The sequence below is a fragment of the Etheostoma spectabile genome, unplaced genomic scaffold (genome assembly GCF_008692095.1).
Source record: "Etheostoma spectabile isolate EspeVRDwgs_2016 unplaced genomic scaffold, UIUC_Espe_1.0 scaffold363, whole genome shotgun sequence".
In the NCBI taxonomy this organism is placed as follows: domain Eukaryota; kingdom Metazoa; phylum Chordata; class Actinopteri; order Perciformes; family Percidae; genus Etheostoma; species Etheostoma spectabile.
Genome location: NW_022605593.1, coordinates 479,122 through 500,974, shown reverse-complemented (window position 1 = coordinate 500,974; position 21,853 = coordinate 479,122). Strand labels below are relative to the sequence as shown.

Genomic DNA, 21,853 nt, shown 5'->3' with positions numbered 1-21,853 from the left:
AAATTAATAAAAGTAGAGATTTGTACTTGCCAAAGAGCGTTGGGTGGAATCAATCATGTTATTTTGGGGAACTACAAAGAACATTGATATTAAACAACGTTAATTTGACCCGAGGACAATATGAGGGTTATAAACATGAAACGTGAAACAACATAAATGCAAGTTAAACACAAATAATAATAATAATCCCAACTCCTATAGAACAGCAAAATGATATATAACTACACAAAAAAAGGACAAGAAAGTGCAACAGAGAGAGAAACAAAAGAACCACAGCCAGCCCTGACCCCCCCACTCTTGGAGAAATGAGATTATAGATTAGGTTTTCAGATGCTCTAAAGGGAAAAAACAAAGCTTAACTGGAGCTGGACCTTGACTGCAGCGCGTTGTCACGGCTTCCACTCGTGTGGTTTGGTGCCTACAGACAGATACACACCGCCATTTGGTTGTTTTCTGTTGTAATTGTGATAAATGTCTCAAAGGTCTGAACTGAACTGAGCCAGTTCTCGAGTAAGTAATCAAATAAAGGGAGGAAAACTCTGGAAGAGGAAACAAGGATCCGGGCGTGGCCAAACAGCTTCTTTACAGCACATAATCAATAATTTGCTGAATGTGTGTGTGTGTGTGTGTGTGTGTGTGTGTGTGTGTGTGTGTGTGTGGGGTGTGTGTGTGTGTGTGTGTGTGTGTGTGTGTGTGTGTGTGTGACATGCAGATGCCCACAGTAATCTAATTGGTGTCAGGAAATGAAATCAGCTGTGCGCTGCCAGACAGGCCCCACCCATGAACACGGAGGACGGCAAAGAGGAAGACGATGACTCCCGGCTGCAACCACAGACCACATTCAAAGCGAGAGGAACTACAAATAAATCCAGATGTGTTCAATCAGACGTAGTAGCTTCTCTGCAACGCTCGTTCTAAGCGTTTAAAGCTACAACGCACTCTTACCAAAACTCTGCAATGTTCGAGTCATTGTGAAGCCAATTTCAACCCCTGACGTGTGGAAAGATAAGGTCCCCCTTCAGGGAAATGGGTGCCCTCAATGGCAGGAAAACAGGGTGGGACGGTTGGACAGACAGCGTGACATGACCTGTCCAGTTGGACGTCTGTCTGACTGAGGTTATTATTAGTGGCCTGTTGAGCCAGGAGTGTGTGTGTCTGTGTGAGACGTGAGTCCAGCAGCTGCTGTGGACAAACCCGCCGGCTCAGTCAGTCCTGGGGGGGGGGGGGGGGGGGGGGGGTTAGGGTGAATAACTGCGTGGGTGTCACGGGTGTTTTCTTCCACATCTACTCAAGCAACTTTACATTCTACCTTTTGCTCATTGTCTATTGTTTGCCTGTTTTTCTTGTGTTGTTTACTTGTTTGTTTGTTTGTTTGTACTTTTATTGTAGAAAATGCTGCTGTAAGAAGGGAATTTCCCCGCTGTGGGATGAATAAAGTATTATCTAATCTAATCTAATCTCTTTCTGTACTCTGCAGTGTAGCTCTGTTATTAGATAAAATGTAAATGTGGTGGTGCTCTTTGAAAACAGGAAACACCAAAACACACAAACCCACCACAACACACACACACCACAAAAACAATAAGAATGGTTCAAAAACTCTGAAATCTGCCAGCCCTTCAAGACAAAATATTGATCCGGCAAGGGGGAACTACAAGTTTCCACTGTGTTTATTATGACACTAGGGCCGTCACACACACACACACACACACACACACACACCCACCACCCCACACCACACACACACACACACACACACACACACACACACACACACACACACACACACACGCCCAAAATCACAACAGCACACACTCTTCATCAGCAGCGTGTAACGCAACTGCAAGCGTTCGCATCTGTGCAGCAGAGAGTAGAACAATGACCATGTGGAATTACTACATGTGCAAAACATTACGGCGAGAGCCCGCCACCTAGTGCACGGCCAGCTAACTAGCATTAGCTCCGCATGCTGCTAGAAGCGCTACTTATGGAAAAACTTACACTTTCTGCACATTAGTGTCTGTAACTTTCAGATGACATGCTAGTAGCGCTCACAATCAAAATACATGTTACATGTGATAGTTGCAAAAACGGATAACTATAGCAACACTGCTCACATGCGCCCACCTCCAGCTTCAATGTTTTTCTCTTTGCTGAAGGAACGCACGGTGCACAGGGAGGACCACTCGCCCTGCAGTTGCGGGATAAACCCACCGGGTGAGTCTAAATCTCTTTATCTGTAATCAGCAAAAAAGCTTTTTCCAACTCTTACACAGGGGGGTGCCCATGGATGAGTACCCCGAGCACTCAGGAGGGGAACTGGCACCACTCCAACTTCCAGTCCCCGCTCTGTACTTGGTCCACACGGGGACTCAACCTGGCTCCAGTTCCCAACCCCGCTCCCTATGAGACAGGCTCTTCTCATAAACCACTGTACATATAGCAACGTAAAGGGATGATCAATGGACAACAGACAATATTATCTGTGAGTTTGAAACTAGCCAATACTATCTGTTTTGTGCAATAACACTGGCTTAAAATGTGTGTAATACTCTGCTGCTACCATTATTATTATTGTTAATATTGTTATTATCACTGTTCACCATTACAACTATTTACTATGTAAATACTGTACATATCCACACTCATACTTCTTTATTTATATTTCTACTTTGATATTTATATACTTTTTGTAACTGTAACTGTTAAAGTGGAACGCACAATGACCGGCTGAAGTAGGCTGATGCAGGCTGATGCAGGCTGAAGTAGGCTGATGCAGGCTGATGTAGGCTGATACAGGCTGATGCAGGATGAAGTATGCAGGTGATGGCAGGCTGATGAGGCTGATGCAGGATGAGAGGCTGATGTAGCGGAGGATAGTAGGCTGATGTAGACTGATGCAGGATGAAGTAGGCTGATGCAGGCTGATGTAGCTGATACAGGCTGATTCAGGCTTATGGTAGGTCTGATAGGCTGTGCGGATAAGTAGGCTGATGCAGGCTGATGTAGGCTGATGCAGGATGAAGTAGGCTGATGTAGGCTGATGCAGATGAAGTAGGCCTGTGTAGTGAGAGTAGCTGATGTAGGCTGCGCGGATGAGTAGGCTGATGCAGGCTGATGCAGGCGATGTAGCGTATGCAGGATGAAGTAGGCTATCAGCGAGCAGGATGAGTAGTGATGTAGGCTGATGTAGAGAGTAGGCTGGATGTGGCTGATACAGGCTGATCTGGAATGAAGAGCTGATGCGCTGATGTAGGTGATGCCCTGAGTAGGCTGATGAGGCTGATGCAGGCTATGCAGGCTCATGCAGGCGGATGCAGGATGAAGTACGCTATGCAGGATGAAGTACGCGGATGCAGGCTGATGTAGGCTGATGCAGGCTGATGCAGGATGAAGTAGGCTGATGCAGGCTGATGCAGTCAGATGCAGGATGAAGTAGGCTGATGCAGGCTGATGTAGGCTGGTGCAGGCTGATGTAGGCTGATGCAGGCTGATGTAGGCTGATGCAGGATGAAGTAGGCTGATGCAGGATGAAGTAGGCTGATGCAGGATGAAGTAGGCTGAAGTAGGCTGAAGTAGGCTGATGCAGGCGGATACAGGCTGATGCAGGCCTTAAGTTGCTCTACATTATCCTGCTTACTACACGGCTACTTGCGCTGCAGTTGACACCACAGTGTTGCTATGTAACTGTTGTCGCTACGGATGTCCATCCAGAGTTATCAGAACTGCGTCCATGGTAACGCTCGGTTGTGGTTATATAGCCAGTGGTTAGTGGGGAAACCTAAAATCCTACTGTATAACAACACTCTGTATTTTAGGTTTTTAAACTCTTAATGTGCCAGTAACCAGTAACTAAAGCTATCAAATAAACATAGTGGAGTAAAAAGTACTATATTTCTTTTCATAAACTCCAGTATTTTAAAGTAACTGGGCATATTTACTCAGTTATTCACTCCAGAGTTCATGACACATTTCAGATGTTTTCTGTTAGGCTCACTCATTTTTTCAGCGTGAAATAAAAATAGAAGAAACAAGCTGTCATGTTTTAAAAGCCAACATGACGTGTGTGTAATTATTTTTATTTTCAGGATCATTAAAGTTGACACACACTGTTGTTTCTTTGGCAACACAATAATTACTATTGGTTGAAACTTACTCTAAAGCCGTGTTTACCCTATTATCACACTTTGTGTTGAGATGAAGGAACAATCGCTTGTTTTTTTAAGATAATATAAGTTTTTCAAAGTCATGAGGAGGAAAAGAGCTTCTTTCTCACCTGGAGATCACTGAGGTGTCACATTTTATTGATACACACATGTAAACGTTATTAAGTATAAGGATCTTTTTTTCTTTTATTTTTGTTTAACCGTTATTTATTCAGGGAAGGTTCACTGAGAGGCGGCCTCTCTTCTGCAGGAACGCCGTGATCACATTCATACCTCTTATGAACTAATACCATGCATTATAGTCATGCTTTGGGTTGTAATTTAAAATCCAACTATAGTTTAATCTCTCAGTTTTTCACATTTCAAAACAAAACTAAAAACGTCGCTGCTCATACATTTTAGTAAACGGACTGTGTATATATATCTATATATATAGATATATATATATATATCTATATATATGGCAGCTTTCGACTACTCAAAGGGATTTACATACAAAGTACAGGAACCATTCACACACATTCACACACTGTGGCAGAGGTTGCCGTGCAAGTTTCCACCTGGTCATCAGATACACACTCACACACATTTAGGGCCAGGAATCGAACCACCAACCTTCTGATTGGAAGGCGACCGCTGTACACCTGAGACACATCCGCCTTTTTACAGCTTTTACATTTCTTTTCTGAAAACCAAACGTCCTGTTAGATCATTTTTTAAGTTTGTTAACTGCAACACCAAGGAAGTACACTCATAGAAAAAAAACAAAAAAATCAGTTAAAGTTTAGAAATATATATAGTGATCGCATAGTAACAAGCTTGTTTCCTTGAGATAAATACCAAGAGAACTCTAATTATCTCAACAAAACAAGTCATTATTTGTGTCGGAGCCCAGAAGAACAGCTGCAGCCACGCTGAAGCTAACGGAGATCTTCATTAACTAAACTAAGCATAGTGGAGAACACTGGATCACCAAGGATTTCATTTTAAAGTTCAGGTAAAGTATTTTATCTGGGTAGAATTAACTGATAAAGATTCTTTATCACATAAAAAAAAAAAGAAATTACTCTGTGGACTCCTAAAAATCAGTCAAAGACCAACATGTATGGTTGACCTGTGTGCACTTATATTACTTTGTAATTTTAATTATGAATTGTCGTTTTTGTATGTTTACTTTAAAGCATTGTGATTTTTTTTAATCTGTGATAAGCGCTATAAATACATCTTTACTTTACATTTTGTAATAAATATGACCAGTGGTGAAAGAAGTGTTCAGATCCTTAAATAAAAGTACTAATAATACAAAAGAGTATCTTTTTTTTGTTTTTTATGGACCGTGAGTCTAATAATAAAGGCTATCTATCTATCTATCTATCTATCTATCTATCTATCTATCTATCTATCTATCTATCTATCTATCTATCTATCATCAAAAGATGTACTTGTAAAGTATTAAAAGTAAAAGTACTCACTGCAGAAAAATCCTCACGTTTTAGAAACTGGAAACGATCCAAACAGTTTTGTGTTTAATCTCAGCTGGACTCGTAGGCCGTATATTGTTGGGTTGTTTAACTTATAATAAAACAACATATTTAATAAACCGCATGCGTTTTATGTGCACATGAACGTCTTGTTGTCTAAAGGACCTAGGTTTACTGAAGCTGTCAGATTCATGTAGTGAGTGAAGTGAGTAAAAAGTACAATTTCCTCTGAAATGTAGCAGAGTAGAAGTAGAAAGGGACACGAAGAGAAAATACTCAAGTACCTCGACATTTGTACTTAGGTACAGTACTTGTGTAAATGTACTTAGACACTTTCCACCACTGAATAGGTGTTCTCGCCTCGCCTTGTGTGCAGCCTAAGCAAAGGTGAGAGCGCCATCGTGTGGTGACAACGTGGTAATGACAGGACACAGTCCCAGAATAAACACACAGTCAAACCTGGGTGTAGGTCAACTTGTCTATTTAATATATAAAATACGGTAAAACATACGCAAAAAGGGGAGGCGGGGGCAAGAGGGGACCAATGGATACTTTGGTACAATAACAAACACTTTTTTTTGTAAAAGCAGTATAGAATTTGTAATAACATATCAGTGCATACTTTATTTATGAAAATATACACAAATTGTATATCATTCTCCAAAAAACAACAAAAAAAAGTATCTTTACAACAAAAAAAGCAGACTAGCCGAACACAATATATTAGCTATCATTTATTTTAAACTTTTTTATTCCACTTTTTTTTTTTTTCTTCTTTTTCTTAAATGTATTTCTGTGTGATGTATATTTGTGTCGATATTACATTTTATGTCGTATAAGACGAGTCACTCTTCGCCCATGCATTGACATCATTGTGTCTGGTCAGAAATAAGTTAAACGTGTCACGCTGAAACCCAACCCCCCCCACCCCCCCCACCCCTCCATGTTAGCATGTGTGGACCGAGACCCAGTTTTGTACACTGGACTCAAAACGTTGCAGCGCTGAAGCGGTGTGTGGCCACACGTGTCATGTACTAATATCACTACGCTTGTGTTGTTTGTTTCATGTCATAAAAATCGTGCAACATTAGTAACACCCTTTTTTGTTGAAGAACAAAAGGAAAAACAAATCCCGAATAAAGAGAAAACAAAAAATATATATATATATAGCGTATTTTTATATAATAAAATAAAATTCAAAATGAAAACAAGATGCCTAACCTACACAAATAAAAACGCAGATTTCCATACCATCATGGCAGCTACCGTCAGTGAGAGCTGTGGTAATAATAATAATAATAATAATAATAATATCAATTCTCAGAGAACAATTAAAAACAGACTGTCACCAGCACAAATTAACACTGGAAAGTGAGTGAGACTTCTAAACATCATTATACAGGAGCAAGAATCACTTTTTTTCCCCAGGAGTGGGGGATGCAGGTTCTTAAAACTATTCCTCAGCACGATTGTCTTTCCGTTTTGTGATTACAGCGACCCCTAGTGTTGCTCTGGAGAACGTGACAAACAAAACTCCCACGAGTCCCGTGTCGCGAAGGAAGCCATTTTGTCTATTTTTAAATTTTTTTTTTTTGGACAAACCTTTGGCTCGCAGCCTTCGTACGCAGGTTTCTTTTTGTATTTTTGTTCGAAGCTCAGGGTACAACAGGCTTAACAGTCGAAGTGATAACACTGCCACACGCTCACAAAAGCAATATTGACTCTCAGACTTGTCACAGATGAGCGAGTGAGTGAGTGACAGACGGAGAGAAAGAGAGATGGAGCGAGGAGTGGATAATGGGAGTAGTGTGTAATGAGCCTGGGAAGATGGGAATGACCCGAAAATAATTTGACTTGTCGACGTGTCATTTCAGCGCTGACACAGGAGGGAGTAAACAGAAATGTGTGTGTGTGTGTGTGTTTGTATAACAGCGATATGGGGACCAGCATTCTTAGTGGGGACACAAGTGTTTGGGATTAAAAAACAAACAGAGAGTGAGTAAGTGAAAGGGTGAGAGGGAGATGTGGTGAAACCCAAAGTCGACAAGTCTGCGTTGGATTTGGGAGGTAGTCATTAAAAGGTCGAGACTCGTTCTGAAACCTCCGGCTTAGCGATAACGACTTCCAAACTCTGCCTCCGAAGCTTTCAACGAGCGAATGGCTGGAGGCTGTGAGTGCTTTTAGGAAAAGAAAAAAAAATACATGAATTTGCACTTTTGACCGCTATGTTTTTAAAATCTACCCACTAAACCCTACACCACCCTTTTGCCAGAAAGTACAAAAAAAAAAAATCGACATCCTTCACATTTCTTTTACCTTCATAGTCGTTTTGACCTCTCGAAATATAAAACTACAGCCAACCAGTGACAGGCGAAGGAGAGTATTCCTTTAAATATACAGTACATACATGGCTTTGTAACCAGAGGAAAAGGTCCAAAATAAAAAGGGGACATACTTGGCTCGCTTAATCATATACTGTGTGTGTGTGTTTGTTGGTGTGTGTGTGTGTGTGTGTGTGTGTGTGTGTGTGTGTGTTTGCTTTAGAGTTTGACTGACATGTTAGAGACAGAGAATACTGCCATCTTTGTTCTGACGCTGCAAGTACTCAATACTGGGATACGCCAAAAACATTACAAAATAATAAGTAACAATTTTATCTCCAACAAATGTCCAGCTGACATTTAGACCACCATGGGACGCTGGACTCCAAATGTAGAACAAATGGTGAAATAAGTTACTGAAATATTTCTAGTTTGAGTCACACTGTGGAAGCATGATGTTGAATAAAACAAATTAGAGATTTCTTTTCAATTGTTACTTCCTTGGCTGATATTGAAAAAGTAAACTCACATGAATTATTAACCCTTGTGCCTCTGATGTCTGTGCCAAAAAACTGCCATAATATTATTTTTCACTTTCATTGAGTTGAATCTCTTAACCAACTTCAGTCTGTATTTTGGCTAGTTTATTAGTTTATTATAGGTTGAACTTCCAAATAAAAATGCTTCCCATTTGCATTAACGTGGGCAAGATATCTGTCACTATTAATTACTTTGTAATACAACCAAAGGTAGTATAAAAATACCTTAAATTGTACTTTTTCATATTTTTATCTAATCTAAAAATAATTGTACACGTTTTAACAGATTTGTATTTTAATTTGTTCTTCTTGTTGATGTATTTACTTTGTTCTCTTGCTTTTCTTCTGCTTTAATGTTTGCAGTTTATTATTCTGTGATCCATTAAATTAATTCAGTTAATATCAAAACAGGCAGGTCACAATAAGAAGTTGGGCGTTGTAAAGGGAACTCCGATTGGTTGATGTAGAGTAATAAATTAATTCCTTTGGAGGATTAAATAAAAAGTGCAAACATTGAACTGTATTTTCTGAATATCAGATTTTTAAGAAAAGCCTTAAAAGCAGCCAGGTATATCAATTAAACCCTAGTGTGTGTGTGTGTGTGTGTGTGTGTGTGTGTGTTAAGGTGTCAGAGGTGGGGGGGTCAGGGTAAAGTGCGCTCCATCAGTGACAGAGTCCCAACCATTGCTTATTCTAAACAGTCACGAGTCACCACGGCTACGTCTTCCCTTTTGGCCTCTACAGCTCCCTCTCTTGGCTTGTCCACGTATTACACTTTATATATATACACAGATAAATAATAAAAAAAGAGACTGATCCACTGAGAATCAACGCGTTTGCTTTTTTAAAGTCGGTTTTGATAAGGGATAACCTGCCGAATATATAGTTTATATATACAATCCCTGTTGTGTGTCGTAGTCCCCTGCCCCGGATGCAGAGCTGCCCTTGCTACCGCCTCAAGCCGTTTAAACATATACTTGTATATGATCTATTTTTTGAAATCTTCAAAACACCTTATCCCTGTCACACCAAAGCCACAACGGTTACAGATTGCTTATATACACGGTACCTCACCAGTCTTGCCTCTGAACATCAGCTATCTTTTCAAAACATGACTCGCTTTCACAAAAATAGTTTCAGCTGTGTGCATCCCAGAACTGACAATGAACATTTGCCCAAATAACGTGGTTAAAAAATGACCAGTTGAGGTAACAAACCATATAAACACACACACACACCCACACACACACACACTCCAAACAAACATCGTTCTCAGCATCTGTAGTTGACGAGATGTGGACGAAAACTAGGAGGATCTGCGCCATGTGGCGTTGAGCTGCTGCAGCTCGTCCCTGATTCAAAGAGAAGTCTTTTACCTCGACAACAAATCCCGTTCCTGGTTTAACAGCTCTAGTCTGCATGGGTCAGTTTCTATAAAAGCCCCGGGGGTCGCCAGTCTCGTACGGGGCCAAAGTGCCGGCCTTTTTGACTGGGCCACGGGCTCGTCTGGGGACGGAGACAAGTTTTTCTTTTAGTGTCTTCATATTCAAAACTGAGACAAATCCAAAACTCTAAAGATCAACACTCAAGACAGAAGGACAAAACTCCACGCTTTAAAAAGAGCAAAAGGGCCCGAGAATCTAGAGCGAAAGCAACGTAAACGTCACCGCTGTGTACAACGATGTGGACTCACTTGGCGGCGCTGACTCGCTGCAGCGCAGTTACAGACAGAGAGGACACGAGTGGGGGAGGACACCACCTGTCGCTAACTAAATGCAGGGCATGCTGGGAAACCAAGGTGTTTGTTTGCTCTGCCAGCGGCTGTCAACATGTCGGGAGAAATCGTCCAAGTGGCCAAAGATTTGAGTTTTACAAGTCACTGCTGCCTGGTTCAAAACACTCACTTCTATTCAAATACAGCTGAATAAATTTTTTTGACAAATAATCCCTGGTTTGGTGGCTCAACCCCATTGGGGTTTTTGTGTGTGTGTGTGTGTGTGTGTGTGAGTACATTAGAGTTCAAATGTGTATGCACATTGCCATACAAGTGTGTCAGTATCCACATGTGCGACGACATGACAGTGTGTTAGCATGCTCGTGTTGTGTCTGTGTGTGTCTGTGTGTTTGTGTGTGTGAGGTCAGCGTTTCCTGTTTGGAAAGAAGGTAACTGGGTCAACGGCGGCTATAAATATATATATTGTGTGTGTGTGTTTGTGTGTGTATGTGTGTGAATGCACGAAGAAGGAGATTGAGGGGCATTAGGGCTGATGGGGGCATGTACACAAGCCACAAGTACACATCTCCATCTCCATCCTCCATCTGTCCGTCCGTCCATCCGTCTCTCTCTGCTTGTCTCTTCATGTGACCCAGGTATCCAGTCTCATCCTCTTGACGTTGGTCCCGTCCTGCTCCTGGGGCTCGGCCGACGAGGGCCGCAGGAGGACCATGGTGGGCTGCTGGCCCCCGGCGCCGGCCTGGTGGATGAAGTCTGGAACTCCGCCGCCCCGCCCCTGGGCGCCGTCGTCCCGGTCGCTGCCCTCGTACGAGCTGCCGTTGCTGCTGAGGCTGTTGACCGGCGAGCGGCCTTGGCCGCCCGCTTCCAGGTGCAGGGTACCAGGGTAGGCCACTGACACCAGACCTTGTCCCTGGCCTCCTCCGCCCCCGCCTCCCCCTCCCCCGGTGCCGCAGGTGGAGCTGGGGGTGCTGCGGTCGCGGTTTGGGGAGACAGGTTCAGACTTGATGTTGATGTTGGGGTTTGTGTTGACGGTCAGCGCGGCGCCCTGAGGTATATGACCCACCGGCCTGGAGGGATGGAGAAAGAGACAGGAAGAAGAGAAGAGAAAGATGGGAGGAGAACAAAATGGAGTGAGACTACCAACAGTATCAAGAACATATCATTATAGACTTTGACCATTACATGAGCGCAGAACAACAGTTTGCTGGGAGAAAACAAAACTGAGCCAAAATTGCAAAAACAAATCAAGAAATGCTCGCCATCAAACACTGGACTTTGACCAGAAGCCACTTCCAAAGACAAAGAGCCAGGACACTCTGCAGCGAGGCTGTAAACCAAGCACATGTAGGCTGGGGTAGACTTCAGCACATGGAGAACGAGGAGACACGGAACACATAGGACTACATTTGAGACCACACAAAACACAGTCCAGAAGCCATGCAGCCCAAACATCCTCGCATTTCGGATTCGGTCAGTTCAGGTTCACGTTGCACAATTACAAGCAACTCTGAGCTCGTAAAATACGTCGTACACGATAGGTTTCAACCTGCCAGATGAGACGATTCTGTAGCACACACGTTACCTTCTGATATTTTCTGTATACCATCACAGATGTAGGAACAGCTAAATCCAAGTCCGGAGTTTCTTGGCGTTCCCAGCTTGAGAGACTGCAGCCCGTCCGATATGAACATCTGTCTGCTTCTTCTACATAAAATATTATTTTGCATTTCGCAATATGTGCACGTATTAGGAATATGATCATAGTGTGAAGGAGAACACACTCTGGTATTTCACTCCAACACGTCCTCCAAACCCTACAACGATTTAAGTTGTTTATTCCTACCATCTAATACGATCCACATGAGCGTTTTCCATCCTCACATCTAAACTACAGAACATAACTCATGTTAACATTGTGAAATGGTTGCTATTTGGTTATGCTTAGGCACCAACACTAATTGGTGAAGTTTAGAAAAACATCATAGTTTGGGTTAAAATCAGATGTTACTTAACTTCCCGTCACGTAGCTCCGTAAGTAAAAAAAGAAACTTAATGCCGTTACACCTTGTCAGATCACTTCCTGCTTTGCTCCCTTCATAATTGCTACAGCCACTAGAAGGCGCCGCCAATACAAACTTAACTACGAGTCCTAATTGCTGCTTAAACAGACGCCCAACGGGGTAGACCGTCTCTTCATTAAGCTGCTCTGAACATGATTTCAGTGCACGTGCCTGAAGATGCTCGGGACAAAGTCAAGTGCCATAAAGCTTACGTCGATGGCAGTGTCCCTGCTTCTACCTGCCACAACTCTTTGATCAGCCCCTCCACCCTCACACTTCTCCTCCTCTTCCTCCTCCTCCTCCTCCAGCTGCTTTTCTGGCTGGAGGCTGAGTCGAACAAGTCACTGAGGCTGACACCCGGCTGTTGACGCGGCACTGTGGCTCTCTCCTTTGTCGATGTTGGCAGGATTTTTCAGATCATGCTCGTTTTCTCTCTCTCTCTCTCTCTCTCTCTCCCTCTCTCTCTCTCTCTCTCTCCCCCAGCTCGACATGGTCGATCTGCATTTGAAGCTCCCAATTACTGCGTTTCGCCCCTCGGGTGTGTTCTAATATGTCATATCATGAGCCATCTGCAGCCCTGTATCTCTAATATTCCCTCAATTACTGGCAGACTGAGAGGGGAATTTAAGATAGCACTGCTCCGGGCGATCTGGGTCTGCGGCACTCAAATGTGCTCGGTGTCTTGCTCCAATTCTGACACACACACACACACACACACACACACACACACACACACACACTTAAACTTGCTGTCTTAGATACAAATGCTGCTTGCCTCCTATACTCTCACACACACACACACACACAGAAACACACAAATCCCTCGGTGGTGGCGAGGCTCCCTCCTTCTCCCGCCCCTGCCCACTTTATCAAACCTGCGCAGGCCAGCGCAGGTAGATGGATGGCGGTGCCACGGGGGCGCCGTTGCTATGGCGAGAAAACGGCAGAGTCAGCGGGCCGATGACAGTGATGAAGGCGAGAGCGGCAGGCTACCCCCCGAGCACTAACAACACAGTGAGCACAGCCAGAAGCAGACACTTGGTTACAGTGCGGTGTGTGAGATACAGTACAGCCGTGTTTCCCAAAATGCTCTGCTTCTCCGAGGACCAACGAGATGCACAATAACTTTAAATTAAATTCAAAGCAGACAGATTTACTCAAGTAGTCATTTCCACAACAATGTGTTGTACATAATTAACTCACTGAGTTTGACAAATGGCAGTCAGTTAGGACTGTAATTAGTGGTTTTTATTTTTGCATATTTAAAGGGGCACTCCATCTATTTTACTCATCCTCATCCTGTGAAAACAGCTGTAAGTATAACAAACTGGGTACTTGTACTTGGCGGGGAGGGTCTAATGAAAAGATGCCATTGTTGCATTGTGGGCAATTCAGGAGGTTTTTGGACCTTGTCCCATACTTGGGAACAAAAGTCAAAAGTCAGCTTCTGCTGCTTCAACATTGACATTCCTTTAACTATTAAATTCCCCCAACTTTATGGAACTGTTAGAATAAATTGCCCTTTGTTCCTTGTGAAACATCCTGATTTCACATTACAACTGTTTAGAAACAAGAACAGATAATAACATAATTTAGCGCAATCCGCAATTTCAATTTTGACCAAAGTAATTGTGATTAGGATTTTTTTCTTTCTTTAATCAAGCAGCCCTACTGCTTCTAATTTCCCCATGAGACTCATCTAATGACATGACATCTCTTCGTTTCAGTAGCGAACTTTAAAGCTTTTGGAAAACTGTGCTGAGGTTCCTCTGAGCAGCAGATATTTTGGGAATGCAGCGTGCTGCAGCTGTGTGGCTGAAGTGGAGAGAGTACAGTACCAGCAGAGGCCGTCCTCCCTGCCAAAGAGCAAGTTGGACTGAGAGGCCAAGCTGTGGAGGGAGGTGAGAAAAAAGAGACAAGCAAGTTTAAAAAAAAATAAAAGCTACAACAGCTGGGATACAGTGGGACGGAAGCCCTTCATGGTCAGTCCAGACATGGCTACTACAAAATAAAAGCAGCTCAGCAGCTGCTTCAGTCACACGGACATGTTGTTAGAGGAGGAGCTATGACAGGAAGTGGTAAAACCTGCGCTGACACAAATTTGACAGCTTTCCACACGCAATGCATTCTTTTAGTCAGCTCAAACACAGTTGAAATCATTGGCATTTTCCTAAAAAGGGAAATACGAATCCTCAGTGCAGTCATTTAAGGAAGGAACTGTAAATTCTGTATTTCAGAGACGCAGTTGCTCTTGTTTGACCGGTGAATTTAAGGTGAAACACTTTGCAATAATTTGTAGAATGCAGAAATTACAATGACAGCCAATATTATACATCCCACTTTTCTCCCCTAGTATGTCTTTTCTTTTATTTGAGAATTGGTGGTAAATGCAGTTATTGTTTGTCTGTAAGAATCAATATGTTGGGACTATCTGACGCCAGATATCGGCTTGGTACCGCCAAGCAGACATTTTCAACACCCAGGCCTTCATAGCTTCATGCAAAGCCTGATATTTGGCTTTTTAATGTGGAACAAAGTAGCCTGCGACCATCCTACACTGTAATGACTATACATATTATGTTTAGTGCTAAAGAAAAACTATCCTCCAGGTAGCAGGATGCCTAATGAAGCCGCTGCTGGATTTTAATCTGGAGTCTGGGGAAACACTGATCCCTCAGGGGAGGTTTAACTGCACAGCCTCTAATAGCATGTGTGCATTGTGTCTTGCTGACAAACCCTGGGTCCTCTAAGCAATTTAGCTATGTGTGCACTGTCCGAAAGTGTTGATTTTTTTCTCTTAAATAACAGCTGAGAGAGGTAGGAAAGAGACAGTGTGAGAATGACAGACTGAAAAAGACAAAATGTGCTTTTATGGACGTAAAACAAGGACAAAGTGAGAAGACTTGGGCCACCAACACAACAATTCATCCACTCTGTCTGCTCCATGCTATAGATTTGTAGATAACGCACATAAATGGATTAAATGGACAAAACAACAACGATGCACTAGCAGAAAACCTCTAAAGCAAGGTCCAACAATAAGGGTTAAATAAATAAAACAACCCACTCATCGTAGTATAAAGGACGTTGTTGTTGTCCTGCCGCCGTCGGAGAACACTTGTTGAATGACTTTTATTGAAATGAGTTAATTTTTTTAAACTTCTTTTGTTTCCGCGACATTTTTTCTCTTTCGACTTTTGCCGTTTACTTTTACATTACTGATTTTATCTTATTTTTTTCGAAAACAAAAACTATCTGTATAGGGGCCAGTAAAAATGAACTTCAGGCACGCAATTTTTTTTATTTCACTTGCCAGGCTGAACAAGTGAAAAAAAACAAAAAAAACTTAACATTGAACCGCGGTCAGAAGGGTTTATTTCCTGCTGGTCCCCAAACGGAGGCTCTGTCTGCCGATAACACATCGACTCAGCCAGGAAACAAAGAGAGCAATCCTCCGTGAGCGAGGCTCTGCAGGGGGAGGGTTTAGGTGGCAGCCGGGACATTAACATTTAGATTGGGGAGTGAGGGGGAGGAGTGAGGGGAGGGGGGGAGACGAAAGTCAACAGGTGTATGCTGAATTAATCCGAGACTGACAAAAGAGTGGGAAATAAGCAGGAAGTAGTGGAAGAGGGATGATTAAATCCAGGGGGCTGGGAGCGGGCAGGCTGTCAGAAACCATTTCCTCGGTTAACGTGTGGAGGACTCACGGCCAAACCGCCAGTCACCGTTGGATTGGACGAGCTTTGTTTGCCCGCTGCGAGGATGCGCTGTGATGAAATCAAAAACAAGCCGGAGCAGTCTGGGCGCCCATGCGGTCCTAGGACGCCACGATTCCCCCCCCCCACCCCGTTATGCCGAAAGAACAGTGTGGTGTGCTGGGAAAGCTTCCCACATTTCTGCGGAGCTCACTTGTTTTCAGTGACAGCGATTCTGTCTTTCTGATCCCACACACAGCGCAGGAAGAAACCCGCCTGGTGTTGATTCTGCTGTCACACTCAGAGCGGATCAGATGAAATCCTGCTCCTTCGGTGAAATCATGATTATTGTTCCAAGGAAGGTCTTGGCTATTTTAAAGCACAACTATAAAAATCTTCTAAAACTTAGAACTAGGGCTGCGACTGATTGGTTTTATCATCGATTCATTTACAGATTATTTTTTGGCTATTTTTTGTTTATTCATGATTTTACAATCTGACTCACATCTTCTAATACTTAGAACCAGGGCTGAAACTGATCCTCGTTTATGATCGTTGATTCATTTACAGATTATCGATTGTGTTTTAGGTCAATATTATGTACGCAAAAAGTACTGATGACGGGTCCCCAGAGCCCGTGGTGTATCCTTAATGTACACCTTATAGGCATAAAAGTAAAATAAAAGTGTTCAAAGTGGTTAAATAGATGTTTGCGGGACAATTTCTCACAATCTGGACGACCATTTGTTAACATCTACTAACTATATACTGCTTTTTTTTCAAAAGATGCTCAACCCCCCAGAGTAACAGCTGTTGTATACAATAACAAACGAGCTATTATCTTGTTTTCATGGACAATTTTCAGCTCATCAGACAGAGAAACAAATAACAGCCTCACTGCTGACAGCTCACATTATTCCAAGTGTCTTTTTTGAACACATTTCTGTCATCTCTGATTTTCTCCTTTCTGACGGACAATCTGAGCAGCCGTACAGTCTCTTAAATTGACTTGATGCAAAGATACATTAGTAGCTGCGATTGTTCTGGATAAAAGCATCACAGTGGTGAGAGGGCTGTCAAATTTTAAAACCCTTATTTCAGTGTGCAGAGCTTTCAAACATTGAATTAGAGCAGACCCAAGAGCGTTTCAGACTATTAACTGATTATCAAACTCCATTTACATTACATTTAATTTAACGTTATCGATCTTAATAACCGGCTTTGACAGCCAAGCTACATCTAAATTATTCTTTTTAGTGGTGCCGATGTAGGTTTAGAGGCCTACATGTGTCTGAGGAATTGAAGTCTTGTGTCTCGCTGTCAGCTGACAGTGACAGCTAAGTGGCGGAAAAGTAAAATTTGAATGCGGCGAGCGTGTGAGTGGCGCACAGCTGTGCACTGGGCCGCTGTTTGCTTCTGAGAGCAGCGCCCAGAGACTCCTTTCATCGGCGCAGCTAGCGAGGCACTGCTGCTGTCACACGGCGGCGTCTTCCCCTTTTGTTCATGACACTTCCAAAGAGCTTCAGATCTGAGCTTTAAGGTGGCACGAAGACTGCACTGGTGAAGTGATAATCTGGAGTCTTGACAACAAGGAGCGAGGAACAGCGATGGAAGAAACATGTAGTAAACACACTAACACCCCACTGCAAAAATACTCCGTCAGGAAGAAAAAGTCCTGCATTGTAAAATGTTCCTTAAGTAAAAGTATGGAAGTATTATCAGGAAAATGCACTTATTAACCAAACCCTCACATCTTAGAAACTGGAATGGATCCAAACAGTTGTGTGTTTAATGGATCAAATAATAGGCTGTTATGTTTTTGGCTAGTTTTTTTAATAATGAAACAATGATATTTTATAAACTACATGAGCTTTTGTTTTAATGATAGCTGTTTTTAATTATACTTAATAATGCGTATTTTATAGATTTTTGTGAACAATCTACAAGCCACTTAGCCAGTGTTTACAGCTTTTATATATTATATATTTTTTATTTTTTTTATGTATATTTAATTATCTTTTGGTTTTTAAGTGTCATGCCTTTGTTGTTTCCTCAGCTTGGTTCCTGTTTTTAATTCATTCATTTTTGTTGATTTAAGGGTGGGTGGGTGAATGGTGCGGGGGGGAGGGATATTGTGTTATGCGTGTATATATATGCGTATGTGTGTGTGTGTGTGTGTGTGTGGGGGGGGGGGGTTGCTATTTGAAAAGGGCTATATGATTAATTGAGTGATTAATAGTTTTTGTGTGCAAAGATCTTCATTTGTAAAGCCACTAAAGCTGTCAGATGAATGTAGTGGAGTAAACAGTAAAATATTTCTCTCTGAAATGCAGCGGAGTAGAAGTAGAAAGTGGCATGAGGCACACAAGTAACTTTGATTTGTACTTAAGTACAGTACTTGAGTGAATGTACTTGAATTTGAATGCAATTCAACCACTATAAATGAAGTACAGAGACACAGCAACGTAACAGGCATCACATTTTAACATACAAATGGAAAGAAAAGAAGCTTTGGTATCACGTGTGTCGTGTAACTATATCTATTCTATAATTTCTTTGAGGGTTATTTAGTTATTTGGGCTCATAACTGAGCCTGCGAGCAGTAGGATAACGTGACAGATAAAAAAGGCATGGCAGTGCCGGATGCTATCGTGACATTCACCTCAGGTTAGCAGCAAAATTGGAGATGCAGTAACCATCTCTGCATCTGTTCTCTGCACCCCACATGCTGTGGAGAAAAAAAGGGTGGGGGGGGGGGGAAAGGAGGGAGGACAAAACAAGAGGCAGTTACAAGCTGCTCCCCCATCTACAGGTTAGCCTAGCACAGCCCGACCGCTCACACAAAGACGCAGTGCTAATGGCTGTAGTGCTACGACACACACACACACACACACACACACACACACACACACACACACACACACACACACACACACACACACACACACAAAGTGTAAGGCTCAGGCCAGGTTAGCTTTGGAGACGTCAACATTTGAAAACATTTTTGTTTTGAAAACATGTGCTGACAGAGTAGACAAAATAATGTGAACACCTCATTGACAAGGAATATTTTTACAAAAACACTGATAGGAGTGGGTTATAATTATCAGAATGTATCGGCGCTATCCTCTCCATTTTTCCCATGTCTACAAAGACTGGGCCATAAAAATGCCAAAACAAATATCACCTTATTAATGATTGATTTTAACCTTTTGGTAATGTTGATGAAAAATAAAAAAATAAATGTTTTTGTCTCAAATGGCCCGTGATCTAACAGGTTGCTGTGACCGGGACTAGAGAGACACTTTAAATAACCAGCGACATGAAGTTGTCCTGAACGCACCCTGTAAGACAGGGGTCTTCAACGGTTTTTAGGCCAAGGGCCTCTAAGCTGAACGAGAGAGAGTAAGGACCCTGGAGTTAGGATTATAGTTAGTTTAACATATATATATATCTATAGTATATTAGTATAAAATGAAGTTGCATGTTAAACTTGGGCCAGATGGATGAAAACGAATGTATATAATACATTATATATTAATTATACATCATGTTTTAATGTTAATCATACATGTGGAAGGCACAGTGAATGCTTAAGTTGAACTGTATATTTTTAGTGGCTACTGCACCTATAGTAAGCCCATGTTCAATGTGATGTTTTTTCACAAAAAGGTAAATTTATCTTTACTATTAAAATGTTGAAATCACAATAATGTATATTTTTACAGACATATTTTAATTTTTGAAAAAAAAAAAAAAAAAAAAAACTTTCAAAAAATGGTATTGTGAAAAATACCTGGGCAGCTCCTCCTACGTGGAGTTTTTTCCTGCGTGTCTCTACAACGTGTTACGCCAGCCAATCAGCAACATAATTAGATCTTGGTAGAAGCATGCTGCGTGCTTATTGGCTCACTGGATCTGATGAGATTTACTCCTTAGGTCTTGAAATTGGGTATTGAACGACGAGGCATTTGTTGACACTCAATACTTTAGAGGCAATTCAGTCGGTGCCTATAAAAGTATTGAATTTGGTACCCAGCCCATCCCCCCTGCAATGACTCCTCTGAGGACCCCCTAGGGGTCACGGACCACCTGTTGAATATATTTGCTGTAAGGTGTTTGCTCAATAACTGACATCACATCCTCGCCATCATTTCCTAGATGGCCAAACAAGAACAAAACGCTTCTTTTAAAGGATGGGAGCCAGTCCAGCTTTTAAAATGTGTCAAATCCTGAGAGTCTGCATGCCAGATAAATGCAGCTAGCAGCTAGCAGCTAGCAGCCTAGCTACCAGACCTAAAGGAGCTAAATCAGAGTGGGACTCCAGAGGGAGTCAGAGCTGAGTGGGGGGGTATCTAGGTCACCGCAGAGATGAATCAACCACAGCTGGGCTGATGCTGCAGCTCTGTTTGGGAGAGGTGCTTCCAGTGTTTGATGTGTTCGTGTGTCACGGCTGACTTGCAAGGCGCTGATAAAATAAAATTGTCCGGCGTATGGGCCCATAACAATTCCACATTTTTGCTGTACAATTAATTGTCTCAGAAATAATTGCAATTAACAATGTAATTGCCTCTTTCAGTGAAATAATCCTGAAAAATCTTTAATTTGTTACTGTTTTTTCAAAACAAATTAACGTTTTGAATGAATTCCAGGATACATCTTTGAGTTATATTATGTCATTTGACGCAGATATTGTAACAGCACACGTACACAGCCTATAAAGTAAACCACGCCTCATTATTATCCTGAAATATTGTATTTCGTTCTTAGATTAACAGAAATTGACAAAAGAATAGGTCATAAGAATAAGAATGAATTCTGAATAAGAAGAGTAAGAATGAATTCTGTAAAATAACAGAAAACGTTCTGGCACCCGGGCTTTGAACTGTAATTCAAAACTGAAAGTTTGTGTGTAGCTCCAGTTGAGATACAGAACATTTTTAGTTTGGCCGGTATAAAACATTTTCTCAGCTGCTCAGTTAGCAAACTTCTGAAAACGTTGAAAAAACTTCCAAAGTCAGACAAAAACGATGTAGGAGGTGTCAAAAATGCCAGAAAAGCATCAGTCGAAAATGTTTCAAGGAGTAAAAAAGAAAATCAAAAAAATCCACAAAGACGTCATTTCAAAATTTGCCCAAAACGTCGAAGAAAAACTGAAGAAAGCGGCAACGTAAACTTCTTTAATCTCCAAAAACCTCAGTGGCCGACAAAATCTGTCAAAGCCCAAATTGTGCAATTCCAAATGTTACACACCATACACAATGTGAGTCACGTGCTACGGACAATTTCTGTTAAAAATATACAGTCATACAACAGTTACTACACAGACATTTCTTAGAGTCTACAGTAGCTATTATAGTCTTATGGACAAAACAAACAATGCAATTAGTAAAACAAATTGCGATTAGACAATGATATAACAATTATCACCGGCCTACGGTTAAAAGAAAAAGGTGAAAGGTCAGGAAATGCATCTGATCTATGGCTGTGTCTCATTCCGCATACTTCCGTCAGTCCACTGCTAATGTCTCTCAAAATCGGATTAAAATCCATTAAACTGACCTTTGTCGATCAAAAAAACAGATTCAGCAACTGCACTGGCCTGTTTCTCGCTTTAAATGTTTTCAGAAACATGTTTCGGTGAACTCTATTAAAATTTGAGATCGTATTCTGAACATAGACAGTTAAAGGAGTGGACCAACAGATCCCGTTGTTTTGGACCGAGACCAGTGAAGGAAAATGGAAGCTCTTTCCCGGTGATGGTGAGCGTTACTGCGCAGCCTCCAACTGAGCTTGACGACGTAGATGTGACGTGTGCAACCTGTCTGAAAGCTGTAAGTCTTCTGGTAGCTGTGC

The 21,853-nt window shown here is 42.0% G+C and overlaps 1 protein-coding gene across 1 annotated transcript in view; it reads right to left on the bottom strand.

Moving 5' to 3' along the window:
* Positions 1 to 10,483: 10,483 nt before the first annotated feature.
* mef2d (myocyte enhancer factor 2d) overlaps positions 10,484 to 21,853 on the bottom strand; it is a 149,128-nt gene continuing 137,758 nt past the window's right edge. The window contains 3 exon segments of the mRNA XM_032511423.1: positions 10,484 to 11,309; positions 14,141 to 14,191; positions 18,660 to 18,725. Of these exon segments, the coding sequence (XP_032367314.1) occupies positions 10,865 to 11,309; positions 14,141 to 14,191; positions 18,660 to 18,725 (562 nt within the window). The 3' untranslated portion in view covers positions 10,484 to 10,864.